At 43.0% G+C, this 24,661-nt stretch overlaps 2 protein-coding genes across 2 annotated transcripts in view; one reads left to right on the top strand and one right to left on the bottom strand.

The window, feature by feature from the left end:
* The window catches only part of tcf20 (transcription factor 20), a 30,820-nt gene extending 18,292 nt beyond the window's left edge, over nt 1-12,528 (top strand). The window contains exons 7-11 of the mRNA XM_021307110.2: nt 5,507-5,816; nt 8,573-8,620; nt 8,711-8,875; nt 8,954-9,065; nt 11,923-12,528. Of these exons, the coding sequence (XP_021162785.2) occupies nt 5,507-5,816; nt 8,573-8,620; nt 8,711-8,875; nt 8,954-9,065; nt 11,923-12,403 (1,116 nt within the window). The 3' untranslated portion in view covers nt 12,404-12,528. The remainder of the gene's footprint in view (nt 1-5,506; nt 5,817-8,572; nt 8,621-8,710; nt 8,876-8,953; nt 9,066-11,922) is intronic.
* A 2,067-nt stretch (nt 12,529-14,595) lies between these two features.
* LOC105938054 (peripheral myelin protein 22) lies at nt 14,596-19,649 on the bottom strand. Its single transcript, XM_036148378.1, has 5 exons — nt 19,541-19,649; nt 17,975-18,059; nt 16,835-16,943; nt 15,926-16,066; nt 14,596-15,841 (listed from the first exon to the last, which is right to left on the bottom strand). Exons 2-5 carry the CDS (start codon nt 18,047-18,049, stop codon nt 15,690-15,692), a joined length of 477 nt encoding a protein of 158 aa, XP_036004271.1. The 5' UTR covers nt 18,050-18,059; nt 19,541-19,649; the 3' UTR covers nt 14,596-15,689.
* Between the last annotated feature and the right edge of the window lie 5,012 nt (nt 19,650-24,661).

The raw sequence follows: 24,661 nt of genomic DNA on the forward strand, positions 1-24,661 counted from the left end.
ACACCCTGTATAGAAGATCTTACAAATGCACCCTGGAGTCTAAAGCCTGTTGTGACAAGCCCTAGAATGGGCATTCACTGAGAGGTTTTAGGCAGTTATTCAACAGCCCTACACTGACAGATCTATTCAAAGAAAGAAAACGATTGTAGTTCTTGACGTTTCGTGCTCACTTCCTTGTTCCCCAAACAGACAGGATGCTGGAAACCACAATACTACAAAGACAACAGAGCAGATGTAGCAGTGAAGTTGCATTTTCTTTTTTAAATCTCTTATTTGATTCCACATATTTGGCCGTGTTTGATCTTTTTAGTTAATACCTGTTTTGCCAGTGTCACAGCACCAAGTCTGCTGTAACATATTCTAAGGTTGGCTCACACACATAACTGGTGAACCATTTCTTTAAGTCATTTTGTTCATTATTCGTCCCAGAGACGACTCATTTTCAGTTTTTCTGGTGGAATCCATGTGATTTTTGTTTTAAATCTCGTGGTTCAAGAAGTATGATGCCCTTTAGTATGGATCACCAACATGGTGCCCGTGGCCTCTGACTCTTCCAGTTCAAAGGTCAGTACTGGTAGCCCTTCGTATGACATGGTACCAATGAAGTAGCTCTATTTCAAAAAGGTTGGTGACTCCTGCCATACAGTCTTTCAAGGTCTCAAGAGCCCTTTGAAGAAAAACTGGCCCACAGCATCGTACTTTATGACTGCTCCGTTTCACACCAAGCCTGGCTGCCGTGTTTCCTGTGAAGACCATCCTTGATGTTCTCTGACCAAAACAGACAGGTTAAGGACTCTAGAGTCTGTTGCAGCTGTCCAACAGTTTCTGACCTTCCTTACCGTAACAGTTAAAGCTGCATCAAACATTTTGCAGTAATTTAAATATTAATAAGGGCAACTTTAGGCGAGTAGTTATTAACTTTGAGCTATTTCCTGACTCCTGACGGTCAGCCTGTATTGGCTACACCTGACTAGCATGTTCTCTGCTCTACTCCATTCTGAAGAGTGACAGAGGCTTGGGCCTCTGTTGCGTTTTTGTTAATCTACATTTGTTTTCTAGGAAATTGTTAGGTGACCAGTAAGTGTAGCACCAGTATTTCTGCTAATTTATTTGTACTGCTGCAATAAAGGATGGATTTATTTTTAGGCGTTGTACATATCAGGGGTTACAGTAGGGGCGTAGGGTGCCATGGCATTCAGTATTTATTGGCCCCGCTTTCCAGATGTGCAAGCTGCCTAAACCATCTACAAGTACAAATGCTCCACAGGATTTATGTGCATGTTGGCTGTTGGAGCTAGCAAGCTAGGTTTTGCATTAAGACATTGGTTTCAACCCCTGAATGATTGTTAACGTGGCTCCACCTCGGAGCCGCAGGATCACAAACATTCAGTTTGGATTTACAACCGGGTCTCTGGTGTGCAGAGACTTTTACCAGTTCTAGTTTTGGTTTCCTTTACCAAACCACAAATGTAGTGTTAAATAGCAGCCACTATTCACATGGAAGGGGGTATATTGGTGATGGTTTGTTTAATCTACTCGGCTAAAAACGACACGTTGGGAACAAAAGACAGAGGCTATAAGCATGTGATGTACAGAGCTTGGAAAAAAATATTCACCCTCTTTCTTCTGTTCTTGCTTCTTTTTGTCACTTTCACATGTTTCAGATCATGAAACACCTTTTGATTCAGTTAGGACCAAAATTATTAATTCTCCATGGAGATTTAGGTGTAAAGTTAACAGGTTTCTTCTCACTGGAGGTAATATTAATGTTTTGGAGTCCTGACCTGTTTCTGTGGAGGGAGCTAAAGATTAGGGTAATGGCAAGTAGGCCTTCCGACCGCAAAGAGTCGGAGCTCGTCACCAACAATAACTCGACTCACCTGTTTATACCAGCAGAGATGAGCAAAAAGATTAGAAGTTTAATTTCTGTTACCATTGGAGATTTTTCTGTTGACTACTGAGAGGGATGTAAATGATGTTCAGCATGAATGCCAATTCATTTTCTTTTTATCACCTCTTGAGAAATGCGTGGTCTCATTTCACACCAGAAACAGTTAATTTCTTGGTGATTTAAGACGATGATTTAACATTCAAATCTGCCTGGAGATGTATGATTATGGACTTAACTGTTTAAGTTAACCTGAATAAATAGTACATGCACTTTTTTAAATCAAAGTTTCATATATTAGAGGGGAAAAAGCTGTTCCACCGCTGGAGATAGGCACCGGATAAGTGGGTGGAGATAATGGATGGCTGGATGGATGAAAAAGCTATTCAAACCAACCTGGCCCGATCTGAAAAGTAATTATTTCCTTAACCTAATAACCGGTTGGGCTGCACCTGGCCTCAGCAGCTGCCATCAAACTTTTGCAATAACCGGCAGTCAGTCTTTCACATCGCTGTGGAGGAGTTTTTACTGACTCAGCTCTGCAACAATGTTTTAATCCAGTCTTACCGGGGTGTGGGGTGCATAGACGGTCTGTATCATCACATCCCAGTGTCTTAATTAGATTTAAGTTTAGACTTTGATTAGACCACTTCACATCCTTCATTTGGTTTAGAGACATGCAGGGGTGGACCTGCTGGTGTGCTTCAGGTCATCGTGCGTAACCCCAGTGAGTTCAAGGCCACAGACTGGGCTTTCTATGTTTTTTTTCTGCTAAAGAGGCAGAATTCATGCCTGATTGCAGCAAGTTGTTCAAGTCCTGAAGTACCAAGGAGTCCCCGATTATCACAGTACCCACACCAGGACCAGTGTGATGTTTTTTTTTCCTAAATTACTGTTTTGTTACTCCAGATTTTAAATGCACTGTCAGTGATTTTAGTTGGCCTGTCATCCTGGGAAGGCTCATCACTTTTCCATGTTTTATCCATTGTGGATAGTAGCTCTTCGTTCAGTTTGCTGGACTCCCAAAGCCTTAGTATCAGCTTTGCAGCACTTTCCCGACTGATAGATGTCTTCTTTCTGTCAAATCAGGTCTTGAATTTCTTTAGAACGGGTTGTGATCGGTTACTTTTTGCCTACTTCATGTTGTCAGTCAGGTTCAGTTTAAGGGAACTCTTGATTCTGCAGGCCAGGCAGAAAAGAGGTCTACAGCTGAAATTAAAGTTCGCTCACCAAAATTCTGAGGTTAACTTTGGTGTTAAAATCTGTTTCATCTGGGACATTTAAATGTGACAAATGTATATAAAAAAAGAAGAAATCGATAAAGTTCAATCACTTTTTCATGGAACTGTATGTTTATTTTTATTAGTGATCCTCTGCCGAGTCATAACCAAATTATGGATGAGTGCTGTTTACTAAAGTGAACCTTCTCTCCCCAAAGGTCATTGGAATGTCTCCGCCCTTCAAAGTAATATAGTTCATTTCTCCATATTTAAAGCTGTTCAGCTTTAGTCGTCGGTATATTTGAGCGTATGAGTAGTTTTAGGCCTTGTGTCAAGGTTAGATCAAATTGAAGTACAGGCAGAAAAGCACTGGATGGAGACGGGGGGGGGAGTGACTGAAACGGATCAAAATGAGTCTAGGAATGAAATTGAAACAGATGGAACAGAGCTGTTTCTGGATTTATTTATGCGGCTGGATTAAAGTGGTGTGTGTGTGTGTGTGTGTGTGTGTGTGTGTGTGTGTGTGAGAGAGAGAGAGAGAGATTCAGAGATATCCTACTGCTCATGTTGGATCGCTTCATAAGGAGTGACAGTCCCCCCCCCCAACCACCCACCCCCCCGTGGAGGTCACTGTGACAGTCAAAATCCTCTGTCAGTCGACATTTCTGTTGAAGAGGGAAGTGGAAGTAGGAGCGGGGACTCCGGGAGCAGCAGGGTCCCGTTTTTCTTGCACCCTTTGCTCTTCTCTCAAAGAGGAGGCCGAGGACAGACAGACGCTCAAAGCGAGAGACTAAAGCAGGTAATAATTATTTCATTGTCTCCAATACACTGTTTGACTTGGAGTGCTCCCATGTGTTGCATCTGTCTCCTGGAGGGTTTCCATGGTGATGGCAGATTTCCTTTTCCAGTTAATACATCCTTATCCTGCCAATCTGTCTTTAAAAGTTATTACTTATTGAAAAATCACCCATCACCACTTCAGTGTATTTTATTGGGATTTTATGTGATTGGCCAGCACAAATGGCACATAACTGGGAGGTGGAAGTAAAAGAAATACATTGTTTTAAAGTTTTTTTTATGAACAGAAAGATCTTTCAAGTATGATCTGCATTCTTGTTTGGCCTCCCTGAGTCAGTACTTTGTAGAAATATGTCAAACAACTATTGTAGCGCCACATCTTACGGGTATGTCTAGACAAGCCTTGTACATCTAGAGACTAAAATTGTTTCTGTTTTATTTATTTTTTGCAAAATAGCTCAGGCTGGGTCAGGTTTGAGTGGAGAGCATCCGTGAACAATAACTTTCAAGTCTTGCCACAGATTCTCAAATAGATTTATGGCTGGACTTTGACTAGGCCATTCAGACACAAAAGCGTGCTTTGATCCAATTCAGCTGCGTCAGAAGTGCTTCATTGAAGGTAATCATGGCTCATAGTTTTGATCTTAATTAAAAGTGGAAAAAATATTTTATTGTAAATATTTTTATCTACTGAATGAACATGTAATATTTTAAAGAAGCTTAGGCTGGGTTGTGTAGAAACGGGATCTGTCAATCATTGAAGATCAGGACCACAGAGAGAACCTTGCACATTTGCTTCATTAAAAGAAAAGGCGTACAATTCCTTGATTTCTAGAGGGTCAGTTGTTTTCTATTATCTTGGTCTAGAAAATAATAAGTCTATGCTTAACAGCTAGAATGTGATATAGCAGGTGACTCCTCATCAACCCATTCAAATGCAGCCCTTCTTTTACATTTTTGGGTCGTTATCCTGCTGGAAGGTGAACCTCCACCTCACTCTCATGTTTATCGCAGCTTCTCACAGTTTTTCTTCTTCAAATATTCTTTATTTCGCTCCATCCATCTCTCCAGTTGCTATGAGCAGATTCACTGTCCCTGCTATAGCTCAAAAACATCTGCTTGGCTTCATCATGATCGTCTTGTTGGCTAACCATGGTAGCTGTGTCCGCTACATGGCTTGTGGATACATGAATATTGACTTTTAACCAAACCCTGTTTAAAACTGCTGCACACGTTGCTTTTTGACCTGTCTGCCGTGCTCCTTGGGCTTCATGGTGCCGTTTGTCTTCTAATGTTCTCTAACAAACCTCTGAGACCAGAAACAGAACCGAGAATGAATTACACCCAGTTTGACTGTTTATTACAGAGGTGACTTCAGAAGGCTGTGGCTTGTACTGGATTTTATTTATAAGACTAAAGGGGGTTAACATGCATGCCACTTTTGAGATTATTCTTGTAAAAAAAAAAACAAGTCTCATTCTTCTGCCCCTACTTGGAGTCTTGGAGATTTAGTAACAACAGCAGGTGTATAGTCTGAACATTTCTAATAAAGGAAAAAGTATCTCATATCTTTATTCCACCCCCCCCCCCCCTTCTCCAGCCTGCTCCTCTCGTTATGGCCTTCCTCAAGAGAGTTCGCTCCCCTTCCCTCTCCTTCTTCCAGACGGTGGTCTCCCTCCTGCTGAGCACCGTGGCTCTCACGTCCTCCTTCTGGTGCACGGGCAAGCAGAAGGTGCCCAAGCCGCTGTGCACAGCCAACAAGGTCAGCCGCTGCATCCCCGTGCCCGGCCTGTCCAACACCTCCAACATCCAGTTCTTCTGGGAGACGGGCGACGACCGCTTCGTCTTCCCCGCCTTCCACACCGGCCTGTTCATCATCTGCGAGGAGAACATCTATGTGGACGAATGGGGTGAGAGCGCCGGGGGGGAAGGGGGACGTTCAGTCGACCCTAAAGAGGAGAAAACAAATCTCTGACTGATCAGAGCCGGAGGTCAAAGGGCAACGCTGCTCAGCTTGTTTGCCCGAAAGCCTGAACACGTGGCTAATAACCCTGACAGGGATAACACAGGTTAAAGAAAATTGATTGATGAAAGAACACTGGGTTTCTAAGGATTTTTAAGGAAACTAATCCATTTTAGCATGTAACGCTTAGAATTTTACAGCAATCTCATTGGGACGTCACGCTGTTTACTGGAAACGCTTTATTGCACTGCAAAAACCAACCTAAAAATAAGTAAAATATTCGTAAAATGTGGGTTTTTCTCCTTGATTTGAGCAAGTAAATGATATTATCTGCCAATGGAATGAGTATTTTGACCCCTAAAATAAGATTATTAGACATCCTGCACTTAAAATAAGACGATGGAGATGAGTTGTTCCTATTTTAAGCCCAAAAAACTTATTCCATTGGCAAATCATCTTATTTACCTGCTCAAATCAAGGACAGATACACTCATTTTAAGAAAATTATGCTTATTTTTAGTTGTGTTTTTGCAGTGTGGACATCATGTGACAAAAACACTGTTCTGGTACCACTATGAGACACGGGCACAGAAAGCCGGTAGGATGGAGCAGGGTCTCCTTCGCCACCATATATCTATGTGGGCGACTGTCAGCCCGTAATGCTGTGTGCTCAGCCCAAAGAGGATTACCAGCGGCGCGAGTTCTGCTCGCAGAGATTTAGACTTCAGCAGCACGACTCAATTATGGATTAAAAGCCCGAGAGGGGAAAGGTTAACAGGATTCACAAACATGGGCCGGGTTATCATCATCTCGTTTGCAGCTGATTAGGGGAACCGAGCGAGAAGGATGTAGGGAGTCGAACGGTGATTTTTTTTTTTAAATCGTCGGTCTAACTTCCATGCAGTCGGCCAGCAGCGGCAGTAAGAGTAATTGCTCACCTCTGCGCTTCCATAAATAGGACGAAAGGACGAACGATTCAAACGGCCATGCACTCACGTTGTTGCTGTGTTACAACCACAAATTTAAGTTTATTCTGCAGGGATTCAATGTGCGAGATTAACACAGTCTAATGCATAAATGTATTTTGGGTTTTAACAGTTTTTTTTTTTTTTTTTAACCAGGCCTGGTAATTGGCTCCATCAATTTTCCCCATCAAACCTGACCAGCCTCCCTGTTCTTGCTGAAGAAAAGTATTCTCAAAGCGTGATGCTTTCATCACCATGTTTCTCTGTGGGGATGGTGTGTTCAGGAGGGTGTTAGTTTTAAGCCACACAGTGTTTTGCCTGTGGGCCGAAAACTTCAGTTTCTTTCTTCCACACGTTTGCTGTGTAGCCTACATGGCTCGCTACAAACCTCAAATGCAACTTCTCGTGTCTCTTTTTCGTGCTGCTTTTCACCCTAAGCACCTGTCCCACTGACCGGTTCCCCCACTTTTTGCAGTGGATCTCTGCAGCTCCTCCAGAGTTACCGTGGGCTGCTTCTCTCAATGATGCTATTCTCTTTTTTCAGTAAATGGATTGAACTATGATTTATGAGCTGCTAAACCCTGGGTTGTTGATTTATGACCTAATATTGCTTTAAATCTCTCCTCAGCTTTCTCCCTGTCGTATCTGATGTGTTCCTCAGTCATCACAATGCTGTTTCATCCCTGATGTTCTCTAATGATCTGATCCCTTCACACAACAGCTGAATTCACAAATAGACTCAGTTACACACATCCAGAATCATTTTATTGATTAGAGGCTTTCTGACGGCAGCTGGTTGTTCTGAAATTAAATTTAGGGATATTGGAGTAAAGAGCCTGAACATAAAGGCAAAACATATATAGTTATTTTTTTCCACTTATATATTCTACTATCAGAAGTACCTTGCGTTGGTGTAGCACATTTAATTGCACTAAAACACATCAAAGTTTGTGTTTGTAACATGACCAAAGTCAGAAAACTATTCAAATGTCACGGAGGCTTCAGCGAGTGTCCAGAATGAGAAAAGACGTCAGACAGTACAAAACCGGACATATTCACTTTTACGTTTCCGACTGCACGCGTGGTGGATGAAGTCTTCGTTTTCTCCTGCTGTCCTCACTTGCACCTGTGTCTTTAAGACGCCTGCTGCAGTCGGATTGGAGGCAGATTACTGCCGCTGTCATGTAAACAGTTTGGTAATCAAGCCACAAAGAAGCTTAACTGAAAACTGAGACGGGATGCCGCCGCTTCTCTCGCTCCTCCTTTTTATTCTAATTTTTCTGTTCACTGATTCACGCTCGTGCCTGAAGCCGATGAAGTTCTTTGGAGAAAAATATTTGCTTTCAATTAGATATTTTTTTTGGAAATCTCCAGAGTTTAAATGCTTTTTTTTTTTTTTTTAAAAAAAGCCTTGCAAATGGAAAAACAAGCCTGTTCATCAGTTTGCGGTGCAGCTAATATGCTTCTTTCTGCTGCCATCCTGGCAGGCTCGCACCAAACAAATCCCATAATCTTCCATCAGGGTATTTATGCAAACGCTCTTGCCACATAATAGCGTCATAGATGGGTTTAATCAAGCCTGGGTTCTTTTCTCTGAAAGGAATGAAGATTTCTGATGTAATGCTTAAATTCTTTATGTTAGGAGTTTGGATGTTTTCTTGTAAGCGCTCCCATTTCCTGTCGATGCAGAGCTTTATGCATGAGTTTATCACATTATTCCTTTCTATTTTTTTTGTAGAAGAGAAGTGTCGAGCGTTTTACAGTTTGACTCCTGAATCAGAAGAAGGTAAATTCTTCCCCTCCACGCTGGCTGATCTATTTGAAATCCATGCCCATGGCTGTTTTAAGCTCTCGGCCTCTGCTCCGTCCCCTGCAGCAATGATGTGGCTGTGTCTGGCGTTGGAGTTCATGTACGTGGGTCTGCTGCTGGTCAGCTGCCTGCTGCTGTCCGGGCAGCTGTGCATCAGGGCCTGTTTTCCCTCCACGCTGCGCTGGGGCCAGATGCTCAACGCCTTTGCAGCCGTCTTCACAGTCCTGGGAGGTACGGCTGTGGCTGCGTCAGCTGTGTTTGGCTTTTAATGCAAATGCCTGAGCTTTTTTTTTTTTTTCTGCGCCACAGGTCTGCTGGGGATGGTGGGTCACATGATGTTCATGCAGGTGTTTCAGACCACGGTGTCGATGGGACCAGAAGACTTCAAACCTCACAGCTACGGCTACTCGTGGGCATTCTAGTGAGTTTATGAGATATTTCTGTTTAATCCGAACACGCTGACCGAACCTGGGCTGTTTACTGTCTTTTTGCAAAAGTATTCACCCCCCTCTGTGGCCTTTATCGTATTCTGTTGACTCACAGCCTGGGATTAAAGTAGATTGAAAGGTTGCACCATTTAATTTACCCAATGTGTCTATAGCTTTGGAGATGTATATTTTTTTTTGTGAAGCGAACAGAAAATTACAGAAATTTATGTTTTTTTTTTACGTCAGAATTGCAAGTAATATTGCATATAATGCATGACTATAGGATCACTTCTGTTTAAAATATTCTCCCTCCTTTTAAAGATTCTTAATACACGTACATTGAATAAAAAGCTGCACAATCTGAGCCCTCCAGTTTAGGAAGGATAAATGTGCCCTTGTGAATTCTGGACTTATCTCAGGGTTTTTGTTGTTGTTTTTTTTGACAACACTAATTAAACTTTCCATTCATTCATCCATGCTTCCATTGTCTGCAATTTGTCTGAGATCAGACCGTGGCGCGAACAGGTCTAGGATGGGAACCCAGACATCCCTCTCTCTCTATCTTCTTCTCCCAAGGTGTCAGGCTAGAAGGGATAAGTAGTCCCTCCAGCGAGTTCGGGCTTTCCCCCGACTTCTACATCTATTGGGATGTGCCTGGAAAATGTCCAAAGGGAGGCAGCCTGAACAGAAACCCAAACCGCCTGAGCTTAAATTTTTCAGTCCAGAGGAGCATTACCCTGAATGAGACGCACCCTCACTTGTGAGAAAGACATGGAGATACTTGAACTTTTCTGTGTGAAGCGGGGATTGGCCCCTTAACCCAGAGGGAGGGGGTCGTCTTTCACTTTTCCAGCTAAAAACCATGGCCGTGGATTTAGGTGAAGCTGACCTTCAAGTTGATGATAGACCTCTGAAGCCACACAGGTACTTTGTGCTCTCGCAGAACCACCCTCAAATGTTTTGAGGGGAAACGGCGGTAAGCCTTCTCCGGATCTCAGACAACCAAACTCCCGAGGCTTCCTGGGCAGTTCTGCAAGGGTCATTAATGGCGAGGATGAAAGCTGCACTGCTAGCTATGAATCAAAGCTTTGATAAGCAGTTGAAGCATCTTCTAACGCCTCAGGATAAAGACACACAGAAGTAAAAGCACAGGATCTCGTAATGGTCCCCTTATCATTTTTTACTCCATTGCAGAGCCTAGTTCACCTCTTCTAAAGATTGTTTCCAGTCCTCCTGGTGGCGTTGAGGAACGATGCTAACCATGACAGTTCCATAGTGTTGTTAGGCTTCAGCATCCCAGGACAAATCTAATCTATTCCTGTTTTACTGTCCCTAGAGAGCTTTTCAACTCTTAAAGGTGTGGTATGCAAGGGGAGCAAGGAGGAGGGACCTGCGAGGTGTGCTTGTAAACATTTTCAGGCTAAGTCCATGTTTTTTCTCAAAACTCCTGACTGCAGCTTTAAGCATCCCTTGCAAAGGTGATGGGCTCACCTTTCCCTGGATCCCAAGACCCCATGACCCCGTCCAACCCACGGTGAACATGGTGTCCCGATTAAGGATATCCTCAAAGTGCTCATTCAACCGGTCCACAATCTGCTCAAAGTCTGAAACACATACTGCAGTTTTCTTTCAGGTGTTATCTGTGAAAACCTCCCTGGAGAGAAGCAAATCTCCTCCTCCACACTGAAGTTGGGCGGATGGCTCGGCTGGTCCACTGGTGCGGTCAGTACCGCCTGGGGCTCGACCCTCTCAAGACAATAGAGATGACGGTGGACGGTCAGGAGGACTTCCCCCACACTACCTCCCCTCACCATCCTTCAATACGCCGTGGATCCCTGCCAGTTCCTAGGAACCACCCTTTGTCTGGACCTGAGGACGATCCTCACACAGAGATGCTGTTCGGAAGAAGGTCCAGCAGAAACAGTACTTCTGCTACACTGCTATCATTCAGACTGTCCTGTGTCTGTCCATCACTGTGGGGGTTTGCTCAGCCACAGAACAGGACAGGTCCAGATTAAAACGAGCAACGTACTCAAGTACATTGCTCATTTTTGGGTATTGAGAAACAGCCCAGGTTTGCGGAGAAGATCACCAGAACTGACCTTCCCTCCACGCAGAACACGTACAGCTTTAGGAAAAGGGCCAGCTAACATCCTCACACATCCTGCACACAAACTCTTACCTTCAGGTCGGCGCTGAAGACAGTTTCCTCCACTTATCAGTCACAGCACACAGATCCAGACTATACTTACTGCACCGCTCAGCCCTCTTCTGTTACAATGTTTTATAATTACCTTTTTTGTATATTGTACTAAAAATGTCATTGAGCGCAAAGTGGAACCGAAGTCAAATTCTTAGCTGTATGAAGCAGCTTGGTGATTAAAAGGGAATCTGATGCAGAAACCACAGAAACATTGTCTTTTGGGTCACTCGGTACTAGCCTGGTGTGTCAGGACTCCTCCTCCAGTGGACAACTTCCGTCACTGCTGGCGCCCGCCGACGGTTGGTCTGGTTGCTGCCGCCTTATTAAGCCAAACCGTATTTCTGCAAACGAACAACCCAAACTAATGGTTCGCCTGAATCTAAAATATGTGCCAAGGTTGTTGCTTTTAAACATGAGGCTTTTCATCGCGCTGGTTCATTTTAATCTAAATTAAAACGAGTTTAGATGTCATCCTTTGGGTCTAAGGCAGATACCAGGTGATTTTGAATTTAAATTGTTAGAGGACCTCATGCAGTGTGATGGGCAGTCTATTATTAAAAAATAAAAAAAGTGATCCTTCTGAGATTTCCCTCAGGCCGAGGAGTAAAGATAAACAGCATGTCTCTTGTCCTTGTCTCGTCTCTCAGTGTGGTCTGGCTCGCCTTCACCGTGTGCATGGCGGCAGGCGTCTCCACCCTCAACAACTACACCAAGAAGGTCCTGATGGTGGGACCAAGGACTACCTCGAGCCTCAACCCCTGCAGCTTTAACTTTGTGGGACTCCTGCCACCCGCTCCCTACTACACCCCCCCAAACCTGCCCGTTACCCTGTCTGACCCCCTGTCTGGCCCTCCTCCTGCCCCAATGATCTCCCACCTGTCTCCCTACTACGAGCCTCCATCAGCTGCTTCTCCGTCCTCGCCTCCAAGGCTCACACACTCCCAATCTCTTCCCCTCACACACTCGGACTCCTTCCCACCTCCCCCGCCCCACCCCGCACCTGCGTCCCCCTTCCACCGCCTCTCCCTGCCCTCCCCGTCTCTCTCGCCCTCCAATTTTGTGCGCACGATGCTTCCAGGACACGAGGAAAATCCCTTCGATCAGGACGAGGATTACAGCTCACTTTGAACTCTTACAGGTGCAGCTTCACAAATTAGAACGTCATCAAAAAGTTACTTTGTTTCAGTAATTTAGGGCAAAAAGGGAAACACGTATGTTCCATGTTTCTTTCGCACAATTATATATTTCAGGCATCTCTTTGTTATTTTGTTGATTATGACTTGCAGCACATGACAACCCCACATTTAGTTTGTCGGAAAATTAGAATGTTACATAAATTCAACAAAATAATGGGCGTATAAGATGATGGTAGCTTAGGGTTATGGACATGTTATGGACAAGACAGTTGACCTCACAGTTGTCAAGGAGGCACCCATGTTCCCTCTCCCAACAAAGAGGGAACATGTCTAAAGAACCTTTCTGTTCACAGAATCCTGTATCCAAGTAGGGCTGGATGATAATTCAATAACAATATTTATCAATGATAGAAAAAAAAGGGTCAATAAAAAGTTCAATATAATAACAGTTTACCTTCCTTTTGCATTCTTGCCATGTAGGTTAATATTACAATCATTACATCCTCCCATCCAATCACAACGCAGATCCAGGAACCAAGCTCCGCCCCATTCAAAGGGTTCCGAGAGCACGCATTATTTTTTCTTTTTTAAAAACTTGCAGTTTTGATAAAAAGTTGGTTGAATAAAAGGTTGAGCTTGAATTCAGTTTTTGTGTGTTCTGTATCTAAAAATCATAAAGTGGTCAGCGCTGCACTTAAAATAAATGTTCTGAATTTGTTGATGATTGTCGATATCGATCAATATGATTTCTATTTTATCGATATGCTTATTTTTCTATATCGTCCAGCCCTATATCCAAGCATATCAAAGGAAAGTTGAGTGGAAGGACAACATATGGGACAGAAAGTGCTGACTTGCCTAATCCCAACACCATGATAAATCTGTAGGTGCGTTTTGACCACGAGACCCGGATTGTTTTTCCTGGACCTTCCATGTACTTTCTTATTGTTTTTTAATAAGAATATTTACTTTGGAGTTCAACATGATTTTCTCTGGTTAAATTATAATCAAGAGTTCGGTCATAGAGACACATTGGCTATGTTCACACTGCAGCCTGAAGTGACCCAATTCCGATTTTTCTGCCCATATGCGACCTGTATCTGATCTTTTTATGACGGTCTGAACAACACAGATCAAATTTTTTCAAATGCGACCCGGGCCGCTTGGATATGTGGTCCTGAATCCGATAAGTATCTGATCTTTTCAAATGCGACCTGTGTCTGTACAGCCAGGTCGCATTTATCCGACCTGTACGTCACTGATACTTATCATTGGTATGGTAACAAGCACCTGTTGCAAGCCAATACAGCCCCACTGCAACGCGTTTACTCACTGCTATGGCCCGCCGAAGATGTGTGTCTTTACGTGAGAGCGCTAAAGAGATCCGTTCAGACGCACATAAAGGTTGCCTTTGTCATTCGAAAATTGTGAATGAAGTCCGTATCAGTAAAGCTGCTCACATCGCTATCCCACCATTCCTGGCTTCGACTCCGCACCCACACATTTCTCTGTATGGACGTTACAGCCCCACAAAACGGCACTGCCAAAAATTTGGCTCTTGCTTTTCAATCTTCTTAAAAAGATTGCGTCGGTAATGTGCTGGCTCCGGCTGGAGAATAACGTAAAGAACGCAAGATACGCTGCAGCATTACGATCCATGTTTACTTTCGCAAACAATGATCACGCTTGCTACGTATGACGTCATTGCGTCCTCAACTGCGCATGCGGGACACTTAGGTGTATGAATTCAGTTCACACAGGAGATCACATACAAGTCGCATATATTTGGAAGTGTGAACGGACAAGCAAAAAAATCAGATTTCACAAAAAAATCGGAATTGAGCATCAAGCCTTGCAGTGTGAACGTAGCCTAAGTAACTTTTATAGAGTGTCTACTGACCCCACAGGAAGGTCTGTCTGCAATAAGTTTTAAGGTGTTTTTGTTGATGCGATGTTCCATCACCTCTGCGGTGAGAGAAGAAAGGCGGCTTCAGTTGGGCTGAGAACCTGCAGTTCAAGTTTAATTGTGATATTTTTAAAAATAAAGCCTGAGTATTGCAAAGGACATTTATTCTAATATTTTATTTGAGCCTCAGAACATAAAACCATGTTTTGTTCTTCAGTGAATTTTTACAATAATATGTGTTCTAACTAAGAAGGGAAAAATAAATGACAAGTCACCGCTGGATGAAAATGAAAAGTTTTATTATTTCAAAAATCACTATAATGGTCATTTATGTATCAAAAACAAACAACATCAGACATACAGAGCTTTCTGGAAAGAACTCCTATTTACACATTATGTCTCATGCTTCATTATTGAAACAGTTGCCTTTAGATGAACACAGCTGAGTGCATGAAAAGCTTGTAACGGGTGCGTTTCCTCATCTAAGTTGGATTTCCAATCAGAAAACAAGTGGGATGGTTCTAAAATGTTCATAGGAACATAAATGTTCCTATGAACATTTTTGGATCGCAATTGTTTGACATAAGGCGACTTTAAAGAATTCAGTGAGCCTTTTTGGATCATTTTAGTTTAGCTTTAAGAACTAAGACGATAACTTTATATTAGAGAAGAAAAAACGTTTGATAAACTAACAATAATATAATGCAAAAACATTAAAGAAAATAACAAAATACCCTTTTTTATTGTAACATACATATCCATAAATGTAAAAGTACGTTTAAAAAATAACCTCAGATTTCACTCTTTACACTGGAATATATATTGATCTTATTTTGCAAAACATTATAATATTGCTGCCAGTCAAATACTTAATGATCTCTTATAAATAGTGACTCACTTGCTTGCAGAGGGGGAAAAAAAACTCATAAACAGTTCCTGCTTGATGATCCTGACTCATGCATTAGCTGATCATTATGTATTTTGATTTGTACCCTCATCATAAAGTGTTACCGTCTTAATTTATCGTTGCCTCACACAAACATAAAGGATTTTCTCTGTTCAGGTTAAACAAAAGTATGCTTAGGTGCTCTGACGTAAGCAAGTCCGACTCCAGGCTGAAAATACATTTAAATACAACTGTGATTGATTTAGTCTGCCTCCTGCTTCAGAGGGAAATCTGAAGCGCCATCTGAAGGCAGACTCAGCCAAACGTTGAATGTGTATGAGAATATCCACAGGTCTGAGGTGTTTACACTAGCAGCTTAAATTTGATGGAAAAAAATCAACACGAATTTAGCTGAAAGATCTGTCTAACAAACAAACAAACAAACACGTCAGGTCAAGTGTGATCTATTGTCCGCCCCGCCGCGTGCTACTTCTTACGTAGCACGAAGTAAACGACGGAGGAGATGAACGTCAAGCCGAAGGCGATCCACGCCAGGATGTAGCTGTGACCGTAGTTACCCTTGTCGTTGATATGGAAGCGGTCCGTGTAGATGGAGGCCGCGATCATGATGAACAGGCCTGAAGCGAAGGCGAAGGATGAGTGAGGAAAAGAGGCAGATCAATGGGAGACATGCAGAAAGGTTTGACCGAAGCATAACTTACAGGCCAGGATTTGAAAGACGCCGGAGATGGTGAACCTCTGTCCCTTGGGGAGGGTGAAGAGTTGGGCGATAAACACAAAGATGCCAATGATGGAGAAAATACAGGCAAGCACAGAAGTGGCCTGCACCGCTTGGAGGTAATCTGCAGGGGGAGGAAGCAACACGATCAAGATGAGTGTGATAACAAAAAAAAATCTAACAGATGATTTTATCCTAAAGGGCTTGAAAATAAACAGTTTTTAATATGTTTAAAATGACACTGATTACGTTGTGGAGGAAAGCGGGGCAAGACTTAACTTTAGCTGCAAAGTATGCTTATGTTCCCGGCTATTTCAGATAATTCCCAGAAAAAAAGAATATATATATATATATATATATATATATATATATATATATATATATATATATATATTTGCATGTGTAGTGTGTGACTTCAGTGCCGGTTCGATTGGTCTAGATCTGTACTTTTCAAACTTATATCAGCCCAAAGATGGACCTGTCACAAAAGCACTCAAAGTGCTCCTGTTTTGTCTTCCCGCAAACAGAATAAAGGTTTTGTTTCATTTTAATCAAGTGAGTTAACTCACAACATGTCATCTCAAGGTAGTTTACAAGTCAGCTCTATCCAGCCAGATAATTTCTCAGCTGTGTTTAAAAATCTCTGCAGTTCACCACTGTTCAAGTGTTTTAGATTGAGATGATCCAATGCTGTTCAGATTCATTTAAAAACAATAAAATTGCCCCTTAAGTCAGGAAATATGACTATACAATTCAGAAACCAGCTTTAGCGTGATCAGCCACATGTAGTTTATTTACCGCAAAAAAATTAAAAATAAAAAATCTACGCTTACACTGAACAACACAGAATGATGAAATGTATCTTTGCTTTGGAAAGCTAAATCCTGCTCACCTGATGGGTAGCTAGGCAGATCTGGGAGGTCAGTATAGTTCCATGCGCCGTTCTGCAGGATCCACCGGGCCCACACATCAGTAGACATGCCTTCAGTTACCCACCAGGCCTAAAGGGGAGGGCGGAGAAATGAAATCAAACCCTGTGCCAGAATCTGTTTGGTCATTGCATAATGTCAATGAATGAGGTAAATTCACAGGAAGCAACGTCTAACGTTTTTAGGGAGAGTGACAATTAAAAGGAGAGTTTTGTGTCTCCACCTATCCGTTACTTAAGCCTTTCTTAAGTCAAACTGACACGGATAGAATCTCAGACATGTGAAAGTATAAGAGCAGCATGTGCTGGTTGGATCGTCAAACAAACTGTGATCTGAATGTGTCAAAAAGAAATGATGGGTATGAGGTCTGGAACGGAAGAGAGAATCACTAACACCAAAGGAATGAAAGCTAGGAGAGATGGTTTGCTGAACTAAGGTTATGTTAAAAGGTTATATGTAGTCAGTATCTTACCTGCAGCAGATAACTCTAATTGTTGTTAATGTTCGCTACTTTAAACGACAACAATCTCAAGCCTATCAACATATTTAATGCAAATGCCTTCAGATTGGGTGGCTAGTTACAGAGACGTTGATTCACGTGGGAAATGGGGCAAAGAGATGGAAGCGCCCACTGATGATTTTCCTGAGAACAGAACATTTAAAGTGTTTCTGGACAACTGCCTAATAGTAGGCAGCAAAAGTAGTTGAACTTTGAAATCAACATTATTCTTTTATTTTTACTCAGCCATACTTTCCATTAATTACTCTGCCAGAAACACTTTACATCTTCAATCATCAGTACTTGTTTGTTTCACACAGGAAGACCATCCCCTGTATCATTAATGGTTGTCTTCCCAGAGCATGTGGGCTGGATATCAATTTAAAATATTCAGAGTTGTACAGGTGGGGCCTAAGTGAAGCAAACGAGACGGTTAACGACTGCAGGTACAATATTATCTGCTTATAAAGTTTTAACAGAACCCCTCTTCAACAATTGCTAAACTGTCCTTTTTACTCCTGTTGAAAAATCGTTGTAAATGACCTAAAACAAAGGAATCCTGCGTCACGTCTTTTAATAGGAATGAAATACGGATCCTACTTACATTGTCAATGGTAGCCACCAGCAGGAGGATGATGGTGGCGAGGTGGAGAATTGATAGTCCGATGAGAATCAGCATGATGACTGTTCTGGAGGGATGAATGGGGAGAAAATGGGTTGGACTTTGTTTCAGCTGACAGATTTTTGTATGTGTAGTTAGACTTTAACTCGAACCCATGCTGGGAGAAGCAGCCATTCACCAACCCCCTCCAAACCCGCTCGTTCCACGCTGGAAATAAAGACCAAAAAGCCTCACGCCCACTCAGGGCGTTGCTTCTCAACTTCTAATTTGAGCCTGAGAGCCAAGCTTGTGAAAAATGTCCACGAACCCAGATCGGGACAATGTTTACAAAAAGATTGAGAGGGGAGGCGGAGGCAGAGGTACTGATGGATCTAGCCAGGAGGGGGATCAGAAAACAGAGAAGCTGTTCGCAGGGAGGCCCTGAAAGACGAACGGGTAGAAGAGCTCATGGCAGGTAGATGAGTATGGGCTTGTCCGATGCTTGAAGGATACCTGCCACTCCCTGAAATAACTGTAGAGTATACACCCTGTTCTCCCTCCAAGCTGCTAATCCCTCCACGCCGAGGCAGACAATGCGGCCCTCCCTGCCTCTCAAAACAAGCGCACAACTCAGTTCACAGAACTGGTTCATGCTTCCCCTGCAAGACTCTTATTACCGTTTTAGTTGCCCTGTAAAGAACCTCCTGTGTACATGAGCCGTGTTTGGGTTCAATCCGGTCCCGAAGCCACGCTGGGAGAGATCAGAGGCTCCAGGAATGTGCTGGTTGTCTCCTTGGTAAAGGTGTGGTTGAGGGTTGGGCCCTCTAACACACACTCTGCCGTGCTCCGTGTCGCTCACTCGAGCAAACTCCTGCAGACACGGGGCATCGAGCTGGCAGAAATGTGACAGGCCTCGGGCAGCTTTGCAACTTCTCTGACCTCTTCCATCTCACGTCAGGAAGCCACGAGATCTACTTTTTAGATCACTGCGTGCAGTTTCAGCCCAAAGAGCTGAGAGGCTGAAACACAGCAGCTTTCTGGAAATTCACCAGCCTATACTGAAGTTTGATTTAGAAAATATGCCTTAGATTAAACTGTCTGTTTTCATTCATATCACTGGTGAATATTTAGTACTCCCTAAATCTACCCAGAACAGCTAATCTGTCAAGTGTTGCTGCAGAGATTTTAACGTATTGGCTTGATATTGCTGAGTCTCCACCCCGGAAATAATAACATATATATATTTCCAATTGTAGAAGCTGGAAATGTCGGTTTTCGTGACTTCTTACCAACATTTTCAAACCCCCGATTTCAATTTATTTTACCATGCCTGGACAGGAAGCCCGTCTGGCCGACATTGAAAGAGTGATGGGAGTGGAAAATGAAAGCAATCTAGACGAACATGTACATTTGCACCTGCCTTTACCATTGCCCTCTGTTGAATATGAACTAAAAGCATCCAAAAGCAGATCTTCAGAAGCAAACATGTTCAATCAATCAGTGTTCTGATCCCCCTGAATCAACTCAACCTGAGCAACGACAGAAGCAAAAGACATCTCTTTGACTTACTGTTAGTGGTGTTTCTCGTCCAGGTCCTATTCCTGCTCCTGTCAGTGATCCTAATTCCAGGCTGCGAGTCTAAATGCACAAACATAAGAAACTACCCCTCCGCCCACTTATACCCAGCCCTCTTTTCAAGTCCACACCCCAGACAAGCCTCTTGTTTGCGTTTCACATAATCTCTGACTCCTTTTCCTGTTTTCCCTCCCCCTACGTTACTCTCTCACACACAAACTCAAACAAGTAGTTTTTTTTTCTCCCTTTTGTGTTCTTTCTCATGTCTTTGCCAATCAGCTGAAGATCTTGGTTTACTCTCATGAACGCACGCCGCTGGTGACTCACAGACCATGTTGAGGGGGAACTCCTAAAACACTGGACGCGCGCTGCCATGGAGACAGACTGCAGTCCAGCTCAGCACAATCACAGTGTGGTTGCTACGGGTGACCTACAGAAATAGTCATATCTGGGCATTTATGTGTCAGATGGACCGCGTGGCTTCCCGTCCCCGGTGGCTTCCCTCTGTGTTTGCCCACTTATTGTCACAGAGGAAGGTGTTGCAGGGGGACGGCACGTTGCTGGTGGCAACAGAGGGGCCGAGCAGGAGGGGGCAAATGAGTGCAAGCCGTTGCCTACGTGCAAAGTAAGGAGGGACATATTGGTATGTAAACGGCGGAGGGGTTAGGAGACATTTCACGCTACTGTGACTTCATTTGTTATTACTCATCGTCACCGTTTAATTCTCATTGGAGAGAGATAGGGCCCAGTGACTAAGTCATCTGCTTCTAGAGCACTTTGTACCGTTGTGTTTACTGTGATCCGCAAAAGTATTTATAGGCCTACCTATTTAAGTTCTTTACACTTGAACTACAACGGTCAACGTATTCCATTGCCATTTTACGTGATGGACCAACACAAAGTAGTGCACGATTGTGAAGTGGATGGAACTTACTCTGATCCTCCGAATGAAATCCTGGGCAACCTGTTGCCTTCAGAAGTTGTCTAATTCAAGGCAATCCTGGAGGAAAACATTTTAGAGGGCGCAAAAGAGATGAGACTGGGGTGGAGGTTTACTTTGTGGAAGGGCCACAACCATAAATACACAGCCTGAGCTACCATGGATAAAATCAGTGGTTTTCAAACTTACATTGTGGAACTTATATTGTTATAACAACTAAGGCTACTGTAAAGTTCCCAAAGTACAACTATCCTTACAGATTTTTCCAAATAGTAGTAAAACAGGGGGTACAACTCTTAGCATCACATTAATGCAGCTTAATTATTGTTTGTGGATTGTGGAAAATTAAACGAAAGGGTCCTTAGAAGTCAGAATCCCAAGTTGTAGAAGGCGAAGTTTCCTCAACAAACTAGATTCCAAAATCCAATATGGCCACCGTGCATGTAAAGCTAATGATGGCTTAAGTAAGAAAAAAAAAAGTTTTCTCACTCACAAATTGTAAGTAGTCTATGTTTTTGTGAGAAACAATTCTGTAATATTGAAAAATAAGTTATAATTTTCTTTCCTAAAAGTTACGCTACAGTGTTTAAAGGGGGACATATGTGTTTCAGTTCTTCTTTTTCACATTAAAATCATTCAGGTGTGGTTTATATAAAGTGAAACTGCAATGCTTTGGTCTATATTCCTCGTTAATTTACCCCCACATTCCCTCTTTTTACCCCTGTTCAGAGGTGCGTCTGAGAGCAACTCATTTTGGTGCTGTCTCTTTAAATCTAAGGTGGCACTTCACACACACCCCTCTGCCCCCCCCCCCCCCCCCCCCCCCTCCAGGTTGTTGACTGTTCTACTTCACACTGTTCGGCCATATTTGTAGCGTGCTGGGGGACTGTGTAATGAACAACCAAACATTTCCCCACTTGTAGCTTCACTTTGGACAACAAAATGGCTCAGAGAAATAAAAATGGCGAATTCTGTAGCTCTGCAGCAAATACTGTGATGTAAATGTTCAAAAAACGTAGCAGAAAACATAGAAAACTGAACGGCCTGATGAATATGACCCAAACAGGATATAAAAACATCTACACAGCTCCTGGAGAGGCCAAATTAAATTTTTTTGTATTCTTAGAAACTCTCAAGTAAACAACAAAATGTGTTTAGGGCTAATAAAGTGGATTTTGCAAAATATGTCCCCCTTAAAACAAAAGGCAGAGAAATACACATGTAGCTCTAATCGTGTTTAGCCTGGTCACAGAGCAAATCTATTAGATTCAATCTAATCTGTGTTCCAGTTCCAAGCTGTGGAACAACTTGTTCCACATCTTGGAACTGGAACAAAGTTTAATTTCCCAGATCTAAGTCAGGTCTTGTGAGATAAATGGAATAAACTATAACTAGCTGCCAGCTACTCGTTTCTGTTTTACTGTCGTCCATTATATTATAGCTAATGGGTTTCCGTCTGCCTTTGAAATAGTTAAAGGTAGACTCTGTGATTTTTCTGGAAATGTAAGTAAGTCCCTTTTTAAATAACTGCGCATGCGCAAGACCGTCTTATTTCGCTCTTCCGCTCATCAAGGGGAAAACGTGAGAAAAATCTCCCAAATCCACTCTGGTCTCATTTCTTTCTACTGAGGCCTTCCTCTTCTTTTCTTAAACTTGTACGCGGTTTGCTCCTTGCGACGCTCAGCCGTTTTCAAAGTGTACGGTGTGAGCAGCGGAGCAACATGGGCTAAACCCCAAGCTAACAGGATACATACACACTAGAAGTGCACTTCTAGTGTGTACACTTTGAAAATGGCTGAGAGTTGCAAGGAGCAAATCGCAAGGGGAAGCTAGCAAGGAATGTGAACACACACTGGCGTTATGTGAGTGTATCAGAATGATTGGCACGTTGGACAACCAATAGATGAGGTGATACACCTGGAACAATAGGGACAGGGCGGGACCAAAACTCTGACCAATCCCTGCCATTCGGTCTGAATGACAGGGATTGGTCAGAGTTTTTACAGGCCTGCCGCTTTGAATATGATGTATTTTTTTAACCTCCTTTTTCTGAATACATAACCTATTGACTACATTCAGGATGGAAGGATCATTCACCGGGTATAACAAAAAGCGTTTCTGAACAGGATAACCAACTATATCTTTAATACAAAATATTCTGCCACCAAAGGCAGCACAAGTATAATTACTGGTGTTTGTACCTCTAGTTGTGCGTTTGAGAATCATGGGTTTGAATAAAGAAATGTTTGTCTTTTAGAAACACCCGATCAATTCCAGACTGAAATCTAACAGCAACAATGGAAAATGGATGTCCACAGACGTTGTTCGTACAGTGTGACTGACCTAGAGCTGTTTTCCAAAGAAGAAAGGAAAGGTGATGGGGGTGGCGGTTGCTGAAATAAAATGTACGTAAAACCTTTGGTTTGTAAGAATCAGAAAACCACAGAAAGTCTAGCAAGAATACATAGAAAGGCTTGGTTGTACTTTTGCAACAGCGTGGCCATGGAGGGAATCTCCTTTAACTGCTTTGAAACTTCTGTCTATGAAAAAAGTCACATGCGAACCTTACAAACACAAACATCTTCTTGTTCTTCGTCGGCCTGCAGAGTTGTGGGCGGATTCCTGTGGCATATCAGACCCGACGGAGGCTCAGATCAGAAGCCAGGACATGTACGAATCATTTCCTAACAGCCTAGACAGTTTCCCCATGTGAACATGTGGCAATACGTGGAATCTGTGAGAGAAAGAGAGACATATTTTACTGAAGCTGTCACAGCGATACAGGTCTTATCATTCACCAGCTATTCGAAAACTGCATCGAAGTTCATATCACTGATGTGCTTTGTTTTGAAAAGGCATACTTTCTGTCCACCCATGCATGGCCAGGCTCTTAGCATTATCCCTAAAGCAGAACCTGGTAGATGGCAGTAAATGTTAGCGGCTGTCCCTGTTTTCTAAAGCGACGTCTCTGAAATCATCTGGACCCACTAATGGCTCTGGCAGCTAACATCCTCCCGTCCAGACAAACAATGACAAAGTGGCATCTTTTAACTGTTCACACCACAAATCTGGCCATTATAATCCGGTTAGATGAGACCAAAAAAATAACCTTTTGGCCTTAATGGAAAACGCTGTGACAGGAGGAAAACCTGAACACACCACCCTCCCTGTGAAACATGGTGGCGGCAGTATCATGCTGTGGGGATCCTTTTCTTCAGTCGGGGCAGGGTAGCTGGTTGGAGATGACGGAAGGAGATAGCAGGAGGATAGATGAAGATAAATACAGGCAAAAATACAGAAAATCAATTTCTGTGTTAGAAAGATCTAGTGAAAGTTCAGACCTAATGCTCGATTAGGAATCTGTGAAGACTCGAAAAATATCTACTCAGGCCGCTTTTTGTCAGGTGCGACTCACACACTTCAGATTTGAATTAAAAACCTTGAAAACTATGTTGCTCCATCAAATTTGATCCCAACAAAATACTGAACATGTTTTGCAAAGCGCTGCCTGAATTCCGACAAATTATTCACGAACAAAGGCCGTGTTCCTGTGCAGATTTAGGCCCCAAGGTTGTTTAAAATCCCTCTGAAGCTGTAAATCACGGAGGGAGGTGAAACGCACAGAGAGGAGGAGGACGTCAGCCACGGGCTGCCAGAGGAACGAGGAACGGAAACGTTTCCAAGTTCTAATCCAGTTCCTAGGTGACCGTACAATTTCATCATGGAACGGTTATAGGGGGGGCGGAGTAGCATGAGGATCAGAACAGTTTGTTAATTTTCATATGCAAAATATTTGTGGGAAAAAAAAGCAGGTAGAAAAGAGGTGGAACAATCTGGGCACATGCTCCGAGGCTGAGCTCATCTGTTTGCTTCTGGCGAGCCTTAAAGTGATGGTTATATTCCACCAACTGGACTCTGCAGAGCAGCAGAGCGTCAGACCTGCTTGGCCGCAGGTGAAGGTGAGCAACGTGACCGCATGCTTCGGTGGAAAACATCCTGCCAGTTCAGACCATTAACAGCCGCTCGCGTGGCTGCATTCTGACCGGGTCAAAGGGTTGGACGCCGAAGCCGATCCCCCTAAAAGCAGAACGAGATAACAGAGGGAACGAGGAGAGCTGGAACAAATCGGCCTGTGTTTTAGCCACCTCACCTCGAACAAGTCTCTCAACATCCCA

This window comes from Fundulus heteroclitus, chromosome 16 (assembly GCF_011125445.2).
Source record: "Fundulus heteroclitus isolate FHET01 chromosome 16, MU-UCD_Fhet_4.1, whole genome shotgun sequence".
NCBI classification, from domain to species: Eukaryota; Metazoa; Chordata; class Actinopteri; order Cyprinodontiformes; family Fundulidae; genus Fundulus; species Fundulus heteroclitus.

Bases quoted from the DNA above. Each gene is read 5' to 3' on its own strand.
- LOC105938054 (XM_036148378.1), bottom strand. From the start codon at position 18,049: ATGCTGATTCTCATCGGACTATCAATTCTCCACCTCGCCACCATCATC. The intron at 16,944-17,974 runs GTAAGTAGGATC...CCTCCCCTTTAG, and splicing joins TGGTGGCTACCATTGACAAT to GCCTGGTGGGTAACTGAAGG. The intron at 16,067-16,834 runs GTGAGCAGGATT...CTCCCCCTGCAG, and splicing joins TCTGCCTAGCTACCCATCAG to ATTACCTCCAAGCGGTGCAG.